The sequence below is a fragment of the Anarhichas minor genome, unplaced genomic scaffold (assembly GCF_050575085.1).
Source record: "Anarhichas minor isolate MPS153535 unplaced genomic scaffold, ASM5057508v1 ptg000007l, whole genome shotgun sequence".
Taxonomy (NCBI): Eukaryota; Metazoa; Chordata; class Actinopteri; order Perciformes; family Anarhichadidae; genus Anarhichas; species Anarhichas minor.
The window spans coordinates 12268489-12286110 of NW_027466453.1; the positions used below are offsets into that span (position 1 = coordinate 12268489).

General features: G+C 44.0%; 1 protein-coding gene across 1 annotated transcript in view; it reads right to left on the reverse strand.

Annotated features, from left to right (window-relative positions):
* Positions 1 to 17291, reverse strand: part of sdk2a (sidekick cell adhesion molecule 2a) — a 35043-nt gene extending 17752 nt beyond the window's left edge. Inside the window, exons 1-16 of the mRNA XM_076080224.1 lie at positions 17068 to 17291; positions 15371 to 15477; positions 14974 to 15121; positions 12701 to 12834; positions 8954 to 9065; positions 8352 to 8542; positions 7994 to 8077; positions 7683 to 7877; positions 7101 to 7217; positions 6677 to 6844; positions 6136 to 6238; positions 5050 to 5226; positions 4617 to 4753; positions 3863 to 4010; positions 2825 to 2965; positions 2288 to 2469 (exon numbers count right to left, since the gene is read on the reverse strand). Coding sequence (XP_075936339.1) covers positions 2288 to 2469; positions 2825 to 2965; positions 3863 to 4010; positions 4617 to 4753; positions 5050 to 5226; positions 6136 to 6238; positions 6677 to 6844; positions 7101 to 7217; positions 7683 to 7877; positions 7994 to 8077; positions 8352 to 8542; positions 8954 to 9065; positions 12701 to 12834; positions 14974 to 15121; positions 15371 to 15477; positions 17068 to 17288 — 2365 coding nt within the window. The 5' untranslated portion in view covers positions 17289 to 17291. The remainder of the gene's footprint in view (positions 1 to 2287; positions 2470 to 2824; positions 2966 to 3862; positions 4011 to 4616; positions 4754 to 5049; positions 5227 to 6135; positions 6239 to 6676; positions 6845 to 7100; positions 7218 to 7682; positions 7878 to 7993; positions 8078 to 8351; positions 8543 to 8953; positions 9066 to 12700; positions 12835 to 14973; positions 15122 to 15370; positions 15478 to 17067) is intronic.
* Positions 17292 to 17622: the final 331 nt, after the last annotated feature.

Consider the following 17622-nt stretch of genomic DNA (forward strand, 5'->3'; position numbering starts at 1 on the left):
ACATTAATGAAGCTGATTGGCCAGTATCGGTCCTCATATCCCCCACGCTGTCCTCGATTCCCTTTGAACGCATTTAAATGCACATCGTGATGTGCTCTTGAGCCTTTATTGGAGTGAGTGACGGAAACATCCCATTAATGAGAGCTGAGCTCAACAACATGAGTGCCTTGTTCACTGTCGTTATTCACTGACAGTTGCTTGGATGATGAAATTATTATTTATTTTTTAGCAGGGAGAGAGACATGTAAATAACATTAAAAACCAGGTTTCGAAGTGTTGCTAATTAAACAATGAATGTTTCTTTTCAAATGCAGTACATTTGTGTATTTGCAGGTGAATCAGACCAGCTCATTAATTTGCTGATTGATCAGGCATCACTTAAATTATGCAGAAGTTTCCCAGATTTTAAGAATAATGCTTGCCAGGTAGATTCCATCATTTCTGAAGCATCTGAAGTATGTTTTAATCATCCAGCAAGAAGAAACTGACATAAATAGAAGCTGTTTTTTTTTTACACCCTCAAACAAACACACATACCTGCCAAGCTTTCATAATATAAATCCACTCGGGAAAACAATAGATACTTTTAAACAGCAGAATTAATATGAATTTAAAGATTAAAGAGAGAGGAAAGACCAGAGAAAGCAAAACAAAGCAATGACTGTAAAAAAGACAAAAATAATTTGGACAGAGAGAATAAGTCTGGGGTTGAGACCCGCTGCGTTCAGGTAAGTATGATAAAGACTTTATGCTACTGCTTAAATCAACTTAAATTTGAATCCAGCGTAACAGACGGATATACAACATCACAAACACTTGTAAAACCTAATAAAATCAAAATATCTGCTGTTTCACCCTCTCTAATAAATGCATCTAGGGAGTGGAACAGAATATAGGAAATGGAAACACTCCCAATTTTCTTATGAGTGCTCTTGAGAATATTTAGTGAGTGTGGTGTGTAGAGGATCTCTGTGGATGGAGTGGATTTAACATGACAGGGATTTAGAGATATGTGATTGTGTTAAGCCTTTCAAAGCTTTATATACAAGTTAAAGAAAATCAAACTAGAAGCCAGCGCCGCATATCTAAACCGAGAGCGATATCCTCTTTCTAGTGTTGGTTGAAGTCTACGGCAGCAGCTACAATTTTGTAATCTATGCATTGACTTTTTAGAAAAGCCAGTAAAGAGAGCGTTATTGCAATTTTCTTGAAATTAAAACATGGATTAACCTTTCAACACACTGATGCATTAGCTATAGCCTACTCTGGCTATATTTCTAGACAAAAAAGTCTAAGATTCGGTGGAAAGAATAATCTTAGATTTGGCTTGGTTCAAGTTTACAGTGGCAGATGTGACTGAATCCTCATCCTCTGAAGGTTTTGATTAGACAGGGAAGGCAAGGAACATAAGGTGCAGGAATCACTGGGCGCGACAGAAATATGTAACTGTATGACACCGAGGAAAGTTCACAATGTGTGTTCTAATTATTCTACTCCGCATGTAGAATGAGAAAAGAAGTCAACCGAAGAAGCTTCCTTTGGCAACATCGAAAGGCGTCGATGTCGGCAAGTCTGACGCACATCATCACCTGGTAATCTATGTGCAGAATCAATTCAACGTGTGCTCGGAGAGGCCAGCCGACGTTTCCAGGTGGTCAATATCAACATTTTTCTTTTTTAAAACCATTCCCAAAATAGTTGATACTATAAAAAGCTTCAAGATGTAAGTGATCTAAACCAAAAGCTTGGCTTGAATTTTTAGGAAATGCTCTGATGAAGCTATCGGCTCATGTCTGCACACAATTTGTTCAACAATACTGCAGCACTTAGTGAGAAATTCACAACATAAAACAGACAAAACAACAAAAAAAACAGTGCTGAGAGGCAAATAGCACTTACATAGCCATGTCTTTTACATTCCTTTAAAAGCCTCGACTGCTGCAGTCTGTACTAAGTGCTGACTGCTGATTGAGACAGGAGTAAGGCAAACCGCTGTAGTCTTATCAACGTGTGTGAATCACCTTTTCAAGGTTCGCAAATGATTTTTTTTAAAAGCCTGCAGTGCAGAAAACATGGCTGTTGCTGCTCTTAATTTGATGGTTCACAACAGATAATTAGAAAAAAACAATCAGTCACAAGTTTTAGGCCGCAGGCTTAACACTAGCCAGGGGACTAACATGATGAGGGTTGTTTGTAGAACTAAATGAAGCCTCTGGTGCAGACTTTGGCTGCTTGGATGACTTGGGCACATATGCTGTATGACACAAAGCCTGTGTGTTTCCCTCACCCCCTTGCAGTGTCCATTCAGTGACTTTATGGCTGTAGGTGCCCCGGCCCGCTCCATTATAGGCTGCCACCTCGATCTCATAGTTGGTCCAGATGATGAGGTCCTCCAGGAGTAGACTGGTCTGGTCTGAGTTGGTGATGTTTTTCATCTGACAATCCACTGGAAGCCCTGACAGACAGTACCTGGCAGCAGAGGGAGTAATCGATAAGACAGGGGGAGGAGGGAGAGACAGACATACAGACAAGCCATAAATATATATCAGAACACAGGTTCTCGGAAGAGATAATGTTAATGGGGTAGAAGACATGCAGAACAGAGTTGAAATGGTTACAAAAAGTGAGGTGACAACAGATGAATGGTGGGGGAAGGTATTTAATTGGCACCAATTATTCCATTGCAGCGGTGAGCGAAAATTAAGCGAAATGGAGAGGAAGAAAAGGAGCTGACATAACAGTTATTATCACATTTGAATGGCATTGGCCCTGACAGGCACCTATCCTTGGAAAGGAACAATGCATGCTGTCGTGGTCTTCTTACCTGATGATGTAGCCCTGGAGTGGCCCATTCTGATGGCTCTCCGGGGGTGGCTGCCATTGGATCATGATGGACTGATTGGTGCGGCCACTTGCGATGACCGTCTGAGGGGGGGCGCTGGGAGGCTCTTCGGGGAGAGTTAGTCTGCAGCAGCAAAGAAAGAAAAAGGAAAAGAGAGGTGAAAGAAGAGCCAAAAGAGTGAAACCATGCATTAATTATCGCGAGTTTCTGCATATTTCTATCCCATTTCATCATACACATCAAATCACAATAAAGCCCGCTTTTTTTTTTCTTCTTTTTTTTTTTAGAGCGCCATAAAGGAAAGTTGGGATAAGTGCGGCTGTGTCTTTGTCCAAAACATATTCTCTATAATACTGTCCGCAGAGGGACATCTTGCTATGGCGTGACAAGGATCAAAGAGGCCCGGGTGAAAATGGAGCAGCACAATAGAGAGCCAGTGTGAGAGAAAGATATAAAAGAACAAGAACGAGAGATCCAGGCAGACTTTTCCCTTAAGCCAATTTAAGATGACATCTTGATTTCTTCCCAGTGCACCGGAGCACTGCTCTGGAGGAGATGAAGCAGAGTGTGTGTGCATATGTGAATCGTGATGAGCTATGAATGTGTGTCTGTGTGTGTGTGTGTGTGTGTGGTGGGGGTGCTCGTATGATGATGGCCATTTCGTCTTGCTAGTCAAGAGAATTCACTTGAGATTTGAGTCTGTCTGAAGCTCTGCCTCTTTCAAGCCTCTCTGTAATTTACTATGCAGAACGGCAAAGAGCGTTAATAGGAGGGAGAGAGATGAAGCTGGGTCAGCGCACCCATCAAGGCTTCACAAAGCGCAATTTCAGCTCATTCACAGTTTTTTTTTTTATCTCAAAAAGGCCCATCTCGAAGCTGGCACCCCCACAGAGCGAAGACCAAAAAAGTGGAGTTACAGGAAATAATCATTTCGATTGAACCGCAAAGACGAGGGAGAACAACGGGTCGTTGCAGATCTGCGGTGCATCGCTGTTCTCATCAGCTAAGCTCAGTACCCACCGGTCAGTCTCTTTGCTGAACTGGCCCCTGCCCACGTCGTTGACGGCGCACAGGCGGAACTGGTACGAGCGCGCTGGGATGAGGCCACCAACAGTGACCCCAGTAGACTCTGGTTCAATATTGGCCAGAAGCACCGTCCAAGGGGCATCTGAGGGGGAGAAGACGTACACATAAGACAGAGCTGTGAGCAATAGCGAGTGAATGGTAAATGACCATTGGAGAACATCCTTGAGAAAAATCTCTTCAGCACTTGCACAATTTAAATTCAGTGTTATTCACTATAATGGCACACCGTTGTGTCATTTTCAGTAGTAATATTGCAGCTACTGAAAAAAAAAGCAAGTCATTTATTTTGTATACGCTCCCTCTAAATATCAGATTGAAATTCAATTATCCAAAAAACAGATCCCATCTGCATCCTCGGATTCATTTTCCCCTTAATGAGTTGTCATCTTCTCAGTGAGCCTGAGCTTCGATGGAAAAATAGCTGAACAATTTACTCTATGGGTGAGAGCATTCACACTTCAGCGGGAGGAAGACAAGAGCGTTGGGCATCGCCAAAAGTTGGTTCATCTGATCAGTCGCAAAAAAAAACGTACAGGTGAGGCAATTGAGTTACTCTGATTGCAGCTGCCAATTTTAGGGACACAATGGAAATGTAAAATAATAAGATGGGTCGCAAATGAGTGTATAAAGTAAAAATATAGCTTTAAAATGACTAACAAGAAACAATGACTGCATCTGAACTACTCACTGTTTTCTGAGACCTCCAGGATGTAGCGGATCAGGGGGCTGTTGCCGTCAAAGGCCTGGGCCCATGTGAGGTTGATGGCCCTTTTCTCTGTGGTGCTAAGAACTGCTATTGGGTTTTCTGGAGCATGGGGCAGTTGCCTGTTTTTGTGTGTGTGTGTGTGTGTGTGTGTGTGTGTGAGAGAGACAAAGTGATAAAGAGAAATAGAATCAGACAAGAGAGGCAGCAAATAACAGCATTAAACAGCCAAGCCGAGAGCCTGGCATTGTAAATATTAGAGGATTTGATGGATTAGAGAGAAGAGCAGCGATAAAACACGACAGTGGGGAAAACATCCATCCATCATGTCCCGGTCAGACATAAATAAGAGAAGAAAAAAAAAAAAAAATACAAATGGCAAGATAAGACAAGGGAGACAAAAGGCAAATATGCAGACCTGACTCTGAGGTGGGCATTGCGGGAGTCATTGCCACCCACTGAGGTCACCCTGCAGGTGTATGTTCCGATGTCACCCGACCACGTTTGGGAGATGTGCAGGGTCCCGTCGGGATCCAGGCGCAGGCGGGGGGACGTGCTCACGTCAATCACAGAGCCGCTCTTCTCCCACACGTGCCTGGAGGTATGTTCATACGTATGTAAGAGTAGTTCACACACACACACACACACACACACACACACACACACACACACACACACACACACACACACACACACACACACACTGTAACACTCTGTATCTGAGTGTTGTGACAGTAAATCTGTTTGCTTTGCATCAGTTCATACAGCAAAACACAGAAGGCGCTGACACCGATGTAAAGCCCTGTGAGGCTGATGGGAAAGGGATTTGAATCTTAAAACCATCTCTCTATGTCACACATACAGTACAGACCCTCTCCTCCATGCATTTCTCTCCTTGTCATATACCCAACCGCACATATGCCCCCCCCCCTTACACTCATATAAACATATACACTCCAGGAGCTCCTTTGATTAATTGCGACTGTTCGGGCTTTCCAGCTAATCTCCTCTGTGTTGCGTTTAATTAAAGGCGCTGTCTGAAGTTATTACTCTGTTTACATATTCATCTGTTTACCCCGCGATCTGATCAATGCCGTGGGCCCACAGGTGACAGGCACTCTAATCACTGGGCTCCACAGACATCACTTCACTCCCTCTGAGACAGATGCATGTGCACACACTCCATCATGATCAAGACTGTCTGAAGAATGAGGAGAAGTGATGGACTAATTCCACAATCACACTCCAACAGTTTAAAAATCTTCCCACAGGAGGTCTTATGGGTAGATAAACACTACAAGAGCTCTTGCAGATTTCCTAAACTAATTAAGAACAACATTAATATACAAGCTTGTTTTCTAAACTCGGGTGTCGTCAATAAACAGCTGCAAAAAAAAAAAAGCATGTGATGTCTGACATTTATAACAATTGTATGTGACTTTAAAAAATTACAAGAAATTAGACAAAATTCCAAAAGATATTGCAAGTGAACGTTCGTCATTACCTCACGGTGACACTTGGGTCATGGGTCACACCACAGGTCATGACGGCCTTGGTCCCTTTGATGACACTCTGGTCTTGCGGTGGCTTAGTGATGCGGGTACGCGCTGCGAACACACACGGAGCTTGTTATTTAGAGACTGTGTTTGAACAGCGGATTGAACAGAGCTTACTGGATGTCTTTCACTCAATGTCTGTCTGAAACTGGTGTGAATCACACCGTATTTCCAACGGGCGGAGTCCGTAGGCTTTCGAGGACTGATATGTGGATTTATGCACAGAAATTGAGGACACGCATGAGTCATTAGACTATATATTCAGAATATCCTGACAATGACCTCCAGCAACCAGGTGCTTACTGCATCTACAAGCAAATAAGTCATGGATTAAAAGAAGAAGGATGCTTCTTTTTATCTTGTTATATTTTGCAGAGGTTTAGCTTGGACTCATAGTTTGCTGTATTTTCCACAAGTCCAAGGTACAAAATGAGGACACAGGGGTATATGAGCGATGTGCAGAGACTATTCCGTTTCTGTTATGCTTACCCCAGACCACTAGGTCAGATGAAGCTTCATCGATGCCCCTGGAGTTACTGGCCATGCAGGTGTAGGTACCAGCGTCAGACAGGTGAGAGGGACTGATTAGCAGGCTGCCCGACTCCAGCAGGGTGAACCTGGGCAGCTGCACCGAGCCACTGGCCAAGACACGTTCACCTGCAGGCAAGGGTGGAAGTGATTGATGGTATGGGATGGAGGACGGACAAAAAGGGGTAACAGGGAGAAAGAGAGATTAGGGTATTGGAGAAATGTCAGGGAAAACAAACAGGAGGGAAAGCAGTGCCGCAAAAGCAAACAAGTAAAGCTTGTTTGGAGAAAATGCATATTTCCATAGCTCTCGTCTACTTCGACAAGTCCAAATGCGGCATAATGAACACCCCACCTCAGAAGCCCATGCTGTTAGCGCACTCACCTTTCTGCCAGGTGATGGCTGGTCGTGGGGCTCCTGAGGTCTCGCAATGCAGAATGACTGACATGCTGTCAATCACGGCGCTGTCAGAGGGGCCAGCGGTGATGTTGGGAGCAATACCTGACAGGGGAGGGGTCAGCCACACACACAAAAGAGACAGAGACAAAATATGGTGAGACAGAGGTGATAATGAGATACATACACAGCTTTCTCCCTAATGAAGCAGACGCCAGCTGAGAGCTTAATAGACTTGACAAAAGAGGCGGCTGTCAGGTCTCATTCTAAGGGACAGCTCTGAGAATCTGACAAGCCGCATCCATCTCTCTGCCTCTCCTGCACGTTCTGCGATTCAAAAATAGCCAATGGTTGCCCGAGCATCCAAGTAGACAATTCTGTCAATGTGAAGAGATATATAGATAGATGGGTGTAGGAGGCAAGACAGAGAGAGGGGAGAAAAGAGGATTAGAGACAGAGAACAGAGGAGCGGATTTAAGAATAAAAAAGGGAGGGAGCAGAGAGGGAAAGATGAGCAGAATTAAGCAGCAGTCGTGCAGATAGCTTTGAACTATTTTCAAGGGGACATACTAGTAACGGCTAGGTAGGTGTTTGTCTGGATCTCTCCTGCGAGATTGCGGGCAAAGCACTGAAACATCCCCGTGTCATCTGGCAGGAGACCGTTGATCTGTAGACTGCCTCCTCCCAACACCCTGTACCTGGGGATCTTTACCGGGCTGATGGGCACTGCATCTTTATACCACACTATGTCTGGCTGCGGCGTGCCTGCAGAGGAAGGAGAGGATTATTTTTCTTCCCTCGTCACTGTGACCCTTTTTCTTCCCCCCCCCCCCCCCCCCCACATGCAATAGCACACAGTAAAACAAACACCACGGTCTCACCTCGTGCCTGACAGGGGATATCCACCACCTTCTCCATCTCTGCACTGATGTGAGTTGGCGGCTCTTTTACAAACAGAGGATATTCTGTTTCAGAGAGGGAAAAGAAGAAAACATTGCAGCATTAAAGCCTTTTAACAACGACTCACAAATCATCTGTGCTTTTAAAAAAATCTTGACCCTTCTCTGGTGAGCTAGCATTTGCAACCCTCTAGATAACGGCATCAACTCAAATTACTGACGTATAAAATGGCAACAAAATGTTCTATCAACATGGCGGTTGGCATGCTGATGCAATATTTGGATAGTATCGGCTCAGCTGATCTGTGCACGTTTAAAATGTAAGCTGTGGGTTATTTACCTAGAACATGCAGGAAGGCCCCAGAAGTGACTGAGGGGACGCTGCTACTGCGGAGGGACGCCTCACACTCATAGTAGCCGCTATCACTGACTGCAGGCAAACTGATGACCAATCTACGGCCGAAATCTCGGATCCCTGTATTGACCACTAGCCCGTCTTTCCTCCAAGTGATACTCATTTTGACGAGGGGTCTGGAAGGGAAAAAGATGAAAAGGAGCAAAAATAAATAAAAAAAGAGAGCAAGAGATGGGGAGCGCAGTTTTGGTTTTAATACAGATTTATATTCTGTTTCAAGGTTACAGAGCATTGATGGAGCAATGGGATGCATCTGTCATTCTGATTAAGTCTTTGAATTGGAGATAATAGTCAGAATTCAGGACTGAGATTGCGCGAGATAGGGGGAACAGAGTGAAGCCTTGAATCAAAGGGAAGAATGGAGAGGTACAAAATGAGAGACGGACAAAATGCTTTTCTATCATGTTCAAACAAAAGGTTTCAAGTTTCATTTGAATCACAAAACATCAGATGTGGGGATGAGAGAAGGTGTTCTGTGTGTACGTATAAATTTGCCTGTATGCATGTGTGTCTGTGTTAAAATGTACCTTGCATTAGCAACACACTCCATGATAGCTTCGTTTCTCCCCACGGTTACACTGGTGTTCTTGGGGGGGATGATGATAGAGGGGGCGATGGGGTCGGCGGGTCCTCCAACATCTATCGAGCACACAGAAATACATAGAAGTAGATAAAAAAAAAGCATAAACCATATGCAGACCTCAGATTAAACCTGCGCATCTGTCTGATATACCCAACTGAGCACGGCCAGATCCTTACACAGAGACTGTCTGTCACCATCACCAGCAGGTAGCCAGCATGCTGTCGCCAACTATTAACACCCCTGTCTTTGCTTTAGATCCTTTTTCTAGTGCACGCAGCATTTCCTGAGCACGGTGTTAGCCCAGGTGTTAGAAACCATTATGTAGCATAATTGAGACAAACACAAAAGGCGATTAAATGCAGCACCATCACTCACAGGTTTCACGAAGCCTCCAGCCAACCATCGATTCACTGCCCTCAATCAGTGATCTCTCTCTGAATCTGATCTCATTTTCCCCCACCTCCCCAGAGTACGGCTACGGGCCTTTGCGCTTGTATGTGTTTGAGTGATTGCACGTTTACAGCATATTTATGGTGTGTGTGTACTGCGTGCACGCGTGTTTGTGTGTTCGCCCGTGTGGGTCCGCGCGGCAAGTGTTTTTCAGGGCTACCCCAGGTTAATAGGGCCTCTAATCAACTTTTTATTATCATTATTGTTATTCCGTGCATCCTCGGTGTAAATCACACCCGTTCAAGACCCATTTATGTGGAATCTCAGCGGCGTAATGACAAAGCTTCCTCTAAAAACGTTGCCTGATGGGTTAATGCTGTTTGGTTCTGCTCCCCATTTGATTGCTTCGTTCAACTCTCCAGTTGTTTTACATAATTCAATAAAATTTGAATTTTAAAAGCCCAGTTTAGTACAATTAACCATGTGACTTTACATTGTGGTGCTCCCATAGCATAGATTCTTGTTCATGCCACATACTGTGAAGCTGAGCGTTACATTTTAAAATGAATGTAAAGCATAGCCTCGAGTACAAATGTTTACAACAAGATGTGTGTTTAAAAGTAGTGATTTTAGCTGATCCAGATACTGTCAACTATGAGTGTACAGCTTCAAGCACAAGCAGCTGGAAGGAAAAGAAGAACAAAATCAAATTAGCTGTTTTTGACATTTTGCTTTCACATTCAAAGAATGCTCGTACAACATTTCAAAAAGAAGATGTTTGAAATCACCTCAAAGCATACCTAAACACACATTGAAAAGATAATCCGTAGGCAGCAGGGAGTGTATGAAACAGGTGAGTGGTGCACCCTGGCCCTGAAATGCATGGTCATGATGTTTGCTGAACCAAAAAAACTCATTGGGTTTTAAAGCCGGCAGTATCGAGGCTGGCGAATAACAGCTCAATTTGTTATATTCAAAGGAAAATATTTGGAGGCAAATGATTGACAGAAAGATTTTTGAATTAATTTCATCATGGTGGTACCAGCATCATCTCCAGGGCATTATTGACATCATCACTCATTTGCATAGCGAAGGGCCCATCAATCCATGAAGAACAACTTGTTGTCAAGACATCAGAAGAGTAAATTCATGAGGAAAAATGTAAATCACTTGAGTCAAGTTATTGGCTATAATTAAAATATTACAGGCTGAATTTTCGTTTTCCGAAGACTTTTGTGAGATTATGTGGAGCGTTTGATTGGTGTGGGTCTAATGGTCTCTGAGCTCCTGGTACATAGTATTGTAGTGGAGAAGAACTAGACTTAGAGAGAGGAGGAGGAGAAGTGATTGATGGAGAGGGAAGAAGAATAACTGTATCAGCACTAATATTTATCTTCTACCAAGAAGAGCAAGAACAAGAGATGATAATGTCAGAAATTAGTAGTGGTATAAACAGCACATATATACTGTCAATAATAAATAATAATACTATATAATTCATGCATGATTCATTGATTGTAATTGTGGTGTTGAAGCTAAAATGGTCCCCTTCAAATGTAGCGCTTTACACTTAAATATCTATCAAAGGTTCATTGAATGTGGTGCAGATTTGTGTAAATATACAAAATAAACACGTTTGTTAAGTTAAATTCCTTTAAAAGTTGGCTGTGAATGTTGTCTATGTTTGCCAATGACGCAATAAAAACTGTGACTGCATTAGTCAAATAACATATTAAATTTTCCAGAAGACATGATTGGTTCTCTGGCAGAGACTAATTAATGTATTGCAGTTCATAAACTCTCAGTGTTGAGAATACCTCAAGTGTGTAATCTTCTAATTAAATGGGAAAAGTAAACAACATGGTGACCTGCATAGCAAATTCCTGCTACTAATGTCACCATATTGTTCACACCTGTCTGTGTCCAAAGACAATTGTAGACCCGAGTCAGCTGTAGTGCATTTCACAGTCTGAAGAAGAAAACAAAAAGCGAAAACATCTGCCCACTTTGAGTATTAGCCAATGTCAGCTTGCTTTCGACTATTAGACTCCGCTCTGTCTCATTCGTATGCTCCCTGAGGAACAACACGCTCCCTCCTCTACTGCATATTTTTGTGTTTTCTCCACAGAATTGCTAAATATTATGAAGAAATGCAGCCGAATAAACCTTATTGGCTTTCAGATGCAAACTACGGCTGTGTGATCCGCAAGGTCAGATTCAGTGATATTCAGTGATATCTGGTCCCCACAGATTGCTGTGTCATGCGTATTGAACACTGAATTGTAAACACCGTATTAACAATATGATGAGCAGATGCCGGAGCGAGCGAGAAGCTGATATTAAAAATGTGCCGCTCTGCATGGGAGAAGGTTAAACTCCTCATATGATAGTCATAACTCCGTTAGATAAATAATGTAAATCACAAAGGACTCTGTGATATCTTTTATCAAAGGCTGTATTATATGTGGCATGAAATACTATTGCAAATATCGTCTTCAGAGCTAGTTGCATTTAGTGGCTCCTTAAAGTGGCTGGTGGTGAGAAAGACTGATTGTATCTAGATGAAAGTAAGTGGGAGAATTTTAGAGACTTTGTTCAGATGAAAGAAGGTGAAAATAGGTGGGAGGATGGGGAAGCGTCAGGTTCAGCTAAACACTAATGATATGACAAGAAAGCATGCTTGTTTGAGCAATGCCAGACTTCATTTGAAGTTGTGAGCATATACAAGTGAAGCCGACCTTCTAATCTGATGTGCGTGCTTGAGCGTGTTTAATCATTCCCCGTTTGCTCGGTGTCATTTTCATAAATCGGCTTTTTTTGCGAGGAGCGGTTAAACCGAAGGTCCACTTTATGGGGCTGTACATCCAACCAGTCGGAGAAAAGCGATGCTGGAGCTCTACTTAACACGCACCTCATGACCGTAACTCACTGCCAGAGCCAGAGGTTATCGGAGGACTGCAGAACAAGGGACAACTATTGCAGGTAATGAGTATGATTACGTCTGCTGGAGAGAAAGAGAGAAAAAGAAACGGCAGAAAGGAGCGATATCATGAGAGGACAAGCCAGTAGAGGGCGCTTTCTCTGTTTCCATTGTCTTTTGCTGAGCCACCTGTTGTGAGGTGTGTGTTGAGCTGTAAAATAATGAGGAGTAAGACTTTTTTTTTTTAATTGCAACAACCTGTTAATGCAATCTGCTGATGACACAAACAATCTGCTAGTGATGTGTGTGTTTCGCTGTGTGGACGAGGAAGCCTGTTGCCTGAATGTGTGCCGATGCGCGTGCACATGCACTCGTACTTACTCTCCACTGTGAGTGTGATGGGCTGGCTGGTTTTGTTCTCCCCATTCTTGTCATTGACTGCCTGGGCGTAGTAACTTCCCGCATCAGGTGCCACAGTGGACAGGATGACCAGCGTGTTGTCCAGGGTGATGGCACTGAGTAAATATTCATGCACACACACACGCACACGTTATTTTAGCATTACTTGACACCATGGACACTCACTTATCCTAAACCTCATCCTAATAAAAGACACAAACGGCTTCAGTTAGAGGTGAATGCAGTTCAAGCACAGGCACACTCATATCATTAAACCACAGAGTAGCGGTTTCTCACAGTCAATAATTCCTGAGGGTAAACAACACACACACACACACACACACACACACACACACACACACTTACTCATAAATTATGTCTGAAAAGAAGCGCACACAACTAATTTAATGAGCACTTCCATCTACAAGGTACTGCAGTGTCTTAAATGAATAGTTCACAATGTCTCTTGTTACTTTTTACACATAATATTCTGCAGTACTTGAGCATTTATACAAAGTAACTGTACTCGCTGTATTATGGGGGTTAAGATAGGTGAGGCTGGTCTTGTGATATACTTAATATATCCAGACAAATCAACTGGTCCTACAGCAGCTTTGAGCAACTGATGAACTTACGTAGATGTCTCCATATTTATTTGTAAGATGTAAGCCACAGTCAAAGCCAATCTTTGTGCAACCTGCCCCGGTGTAGAGAGAGGAAGGACAGCAACACACAGATACCAGCAATAGATACAAATGTCCTTAAATGCCGTAAAGTCAATATAATGAGTTTGATTAGCATCATGTTAGCTTGGTTGATCTGTGGAGTGTCTTTTGGGGTTAACATGGATTTTTGATTCGTCCCAAATTAATTGTTTTTGCAGTAATTTTGACAAGCAACACATAATACAAGAAAAAGGATGGATACTTGTAAAAACACACTAGCAGCTGGCTTGAAAAATGCCAAGCAATTCATTTAAAATCTTTTTTTGTGCCTCGAGAATGGCTGAACGTTGGTTAGGCTGATGGGCTCAAACGCTTGAGTGGGGCCCATTAAATGAGAGCCGACGCTAAGCACGCGGCCAGATTAGGCTCTTCGTATCTGCCAGCATCTGACTGATCGGCGCAGGATAAACACGCACACACTCCTGGACAATTAGGAGCCGCGGCTCTCACCGAGTCAACAGACACTTACACAAACACACAAGCACTAATATACACACACACGCCTGTGAATGTCAATGCGGCCTGACACAAAGCGAGCAAACAGGCGGTAAATGCAGAGTGTCCTGTCAGTGGCTCTCATTGTCGCGGTGCAAAGCTTCACCGCTTCACGACTGATAAGAGTCCGCCGCAGAGTAACCGGCTCTGGAATCGGTTTTTCGTACAATTTCCCTCCGTGCTTGTGCTGTGTTTTTTGGAGCCCTGCAGGCAGAGGGTAAACGCACCAATCCGTACTTTAAGGGAGAGCATGCAACTCTGGTTGAAAGTCTTCACGCCAGCTACGACATGGTAGAGCTCGCTGCTGAATTATGCACGAGGAGGTGGTTTCTGCCTCTGTTTGTCTGGATGGCAAAATTAATCTCAGGTGATTACCTTCACAGTGTCTCTTCAGGAAAATTGCATACCTGAACAGTCATGAATTCAGCCAAGAAAATCGAACACACACACACACACACACACACACACGCTGGAAGCTTAGGCCACACAGATATACAGTAAACTGCAGAACTCCCACTGTGCACACGCAGCTTCACACATATTCTTAACACAAGCACATATGCACATACACACACCCTCCCACACCCAAATGCACCAAGGGGTGAGAGCTGTCAGTCAAACATATCATCAATTGAGGCCTTTTGTCCAATTTTGTCTAATTGGTTCCCCTGCTGCCTGCTCTCTCTCTACCCTTCAATCATTCCGCCTGCAAAGTCAATAGGGGCGATATAATAACCCGCTTTATCATTGAGAGGTGAGTCAATGATGAACACGGCCTGAGCCAACATTTGTTCATCAACTCCTCAGGTCAACTTCATTCATTGGTGTGTGTGTGTGTGTGTGTGTGGGGGGGGGGGGGGATTGGAGAAAATCTGTGAGCAGTATTGAACTTCTTGGAGTTCTCTGAAGTGAAAGATATTCTGATTCAGCAGCTCAGCGTTCACCACCAACACCTACATGGGTGCTAAGACACGTGCAGAAACACACAAAAATCACATGCGCACACTCAAACCAAAGAAACCACGTTGGACTTACATGCGGCTGCTGGAGGGAATCTTACGTCCGTCTCTGAACCAGGTGATCTGTGGCCTGGGGAAGCTGTGTATCCGCGGTGCGTGCATGAGAGCACCCTCACCCTGGGATACAGTTTGAGACCTTTCATCCTCCACAAAACCACCCATATCTAGCGGCGTAAAGAGAAGAGTGCAAGAAGGGGAGACAAAGAAAGTGCGCAAACAAGGAGAATTAATACTAGAAGAGAAGATGTTTTAAATGCATGGCAGCAAGATGAAGAAGAAGAACCGTCATTATTACCACATTATGTACCCTTTTCAAAAGCTAAGCTCCTTTACTCAGAGTGACTTATCCACATACTGTGCCTGACAAACCTCCCCTTACTCTGTCAGATGTGTGGTAAGAAACCTGCACTTACAGGCAACCTGCACTTCAGTACTGCACTGCATTATAGCACCCACTCGATTTCTCACAATGCAGCGGTAGTGCCCAGCGTGCAATCGGTCCAACGAGGAGATCAGGTACCTAATGGGCACACACAACACAAAGTGCCATTAGTCATCTTCAGCATGACAGACATTTGTCATTTTATCCCCCCCCCCCACACTCAAGATGCTAAATTTATCGAGATGTTTCATTGGGCAGCTGAAACACGGCTTAAATGGCATTCCACTTAGCCATGAGACATAGATGCTCCACATTAGGAATACAACAGAGCAGCCAAGTGTGATTCAGAGGTGATGTGCAGATGAACAGTAGATGGCAATCTAAAGAAAGACGAACGTTATCTTAAGTCCCGCTGCGGAGCGTAAAGGCTAAAAGAGTTTCTGACTGACTGACAGGACTCACAAAAAGCCCCATTGTTATCCTGTATCTCCAGTCAGTTGAATCAAATCATATGAGCACCTCTCACCTGTTAGTCCTTGGCGCCCATAACTCCGTCCCTCCCCTGATGTGCATTCATGTTAAATGGCGTGTGTGTGAGATGCTCGGTGGATAACCCCAGAAGCCGAGTCCCCTTTAATTGGGTTGCGACAGCCATTTAGGAGTGTGGAGTCCGCCCCTACCGTGTTCCCCCTGCACTGCAATTCACGGTAAGGGTGGGTGGGTGGAGGGGGGGGGGGGGTTCTGATTAAATGGATTCCAGTTCTCCTCTTTGATCAGGGCTGGTGAAGAATAACAAGCAGAGGGCTGGCCTGCAAAGCAGACCCAGAGACTAAGCCACGTGAGAGCACAGCCAAACACTGAGGAAAGACGGGGAACGAAGAAGAAGACGAGGGGGAGAAGAGGGGGAGACATACAGGGAAGGGAATGTGTTTTCAGGGGGGGGGGGGGGGGGGGGGGGGTAGCCAGTGAGAGCAATCAGACAATGCCACCTGAGAGAGTCTGTCCATGTCTCGGGGACGGAGCAGACTGTGAGTAGAGAGTGAAGAAAACGGGGCTAGAATTAGATAGAAACTGACTTTCACTGTGGACTGCCACTGTGACTTGTGAACACACACATGCAGGCACACTGGCACACAAGCGTACTGGACATGGACAAATGAACATGATACATTACCGCATACACACACACACACACACACACACACACACACACACACAAAGGCCTTATTAGCACAGGCTGAAGCTTTCTCTTGACACACTCTGTGAGGTTAGTAGAATTCCTCGGCATTGTGATGCGAGGCTGAAGTATAAGTGTAATAAAAAAGTGCCCAGAAGAACTCCTCGGTCAGTGAAACAGCATCACACTGCTGACAGAGCAAAGTAGCCCACCTACACATGCACAATCTGATGAAAAATATGCATTGTTAAATTTTGCAGCAATGATAGTTTCAACAAACAGCGAGAGAGAAAAGAAGTGTTATCCGCTCACCCCATCTCTGTATAGTGAATACAGTGCGAGATACAAATCGGAAACAATCTGACAATCCCCTGAACACAAAATGTTATATCTCAGGGGAGACATGCAGCCGAATCCGTCCTGAATAAATCCATAGAAATGAGTCTCGAATATGAATACAAATGAGCAATTGAGCTATTAGTTACAATTAAATGCCACTAAAATGTCCTCATGTAGTAAGCTAATTATAGATGCAAGGCTGCCTTCCTCACCTGTATTCCAAGGAGAAACGTGTGAGCTCGCTGCCGTTGTAGATCCATTTGAATTCCAGGGGCCAGCTGCCCTCTGCCATGCAGGTTAGGACCAGACGGTTCGCCTCCAGGTGAACCTGGGTTTGAGGAGGCTCCATCTTAAAATACGGTGCAACATCATCTACTGGAAAAAGAAAGAGAAGAAAAGAAATGTAAGGGAAAAAGTGAGAGTGAAAACACATATAAGACGGGGAAATAAAGAAGGTGAAGCAGTCAGAGGGGATAGTTGGTAAAAAAAGGTAGTGGTTCGGTGACTTCTGCGAGCGGACACACAATTTCACCAATTCACAGGAAACGAGGACTCAGAACAAGCTATTTACATTTTTCTTCTGCACTGATTGGGAACTTGAAGGTCAACAGAAAAGCCTGCCAAAAAGCACATGAAATGAGTTGTTACTGCAAAAGCAGCTTACTCTTTTATTTCAAACTGAAATGCGCTGGCAAAGAGGTAGAGGAGCAATTTGCGCAGCAGAGAGAGGAAGTGTAAATGAACTCTTCCATACCTCTAGATCAGTG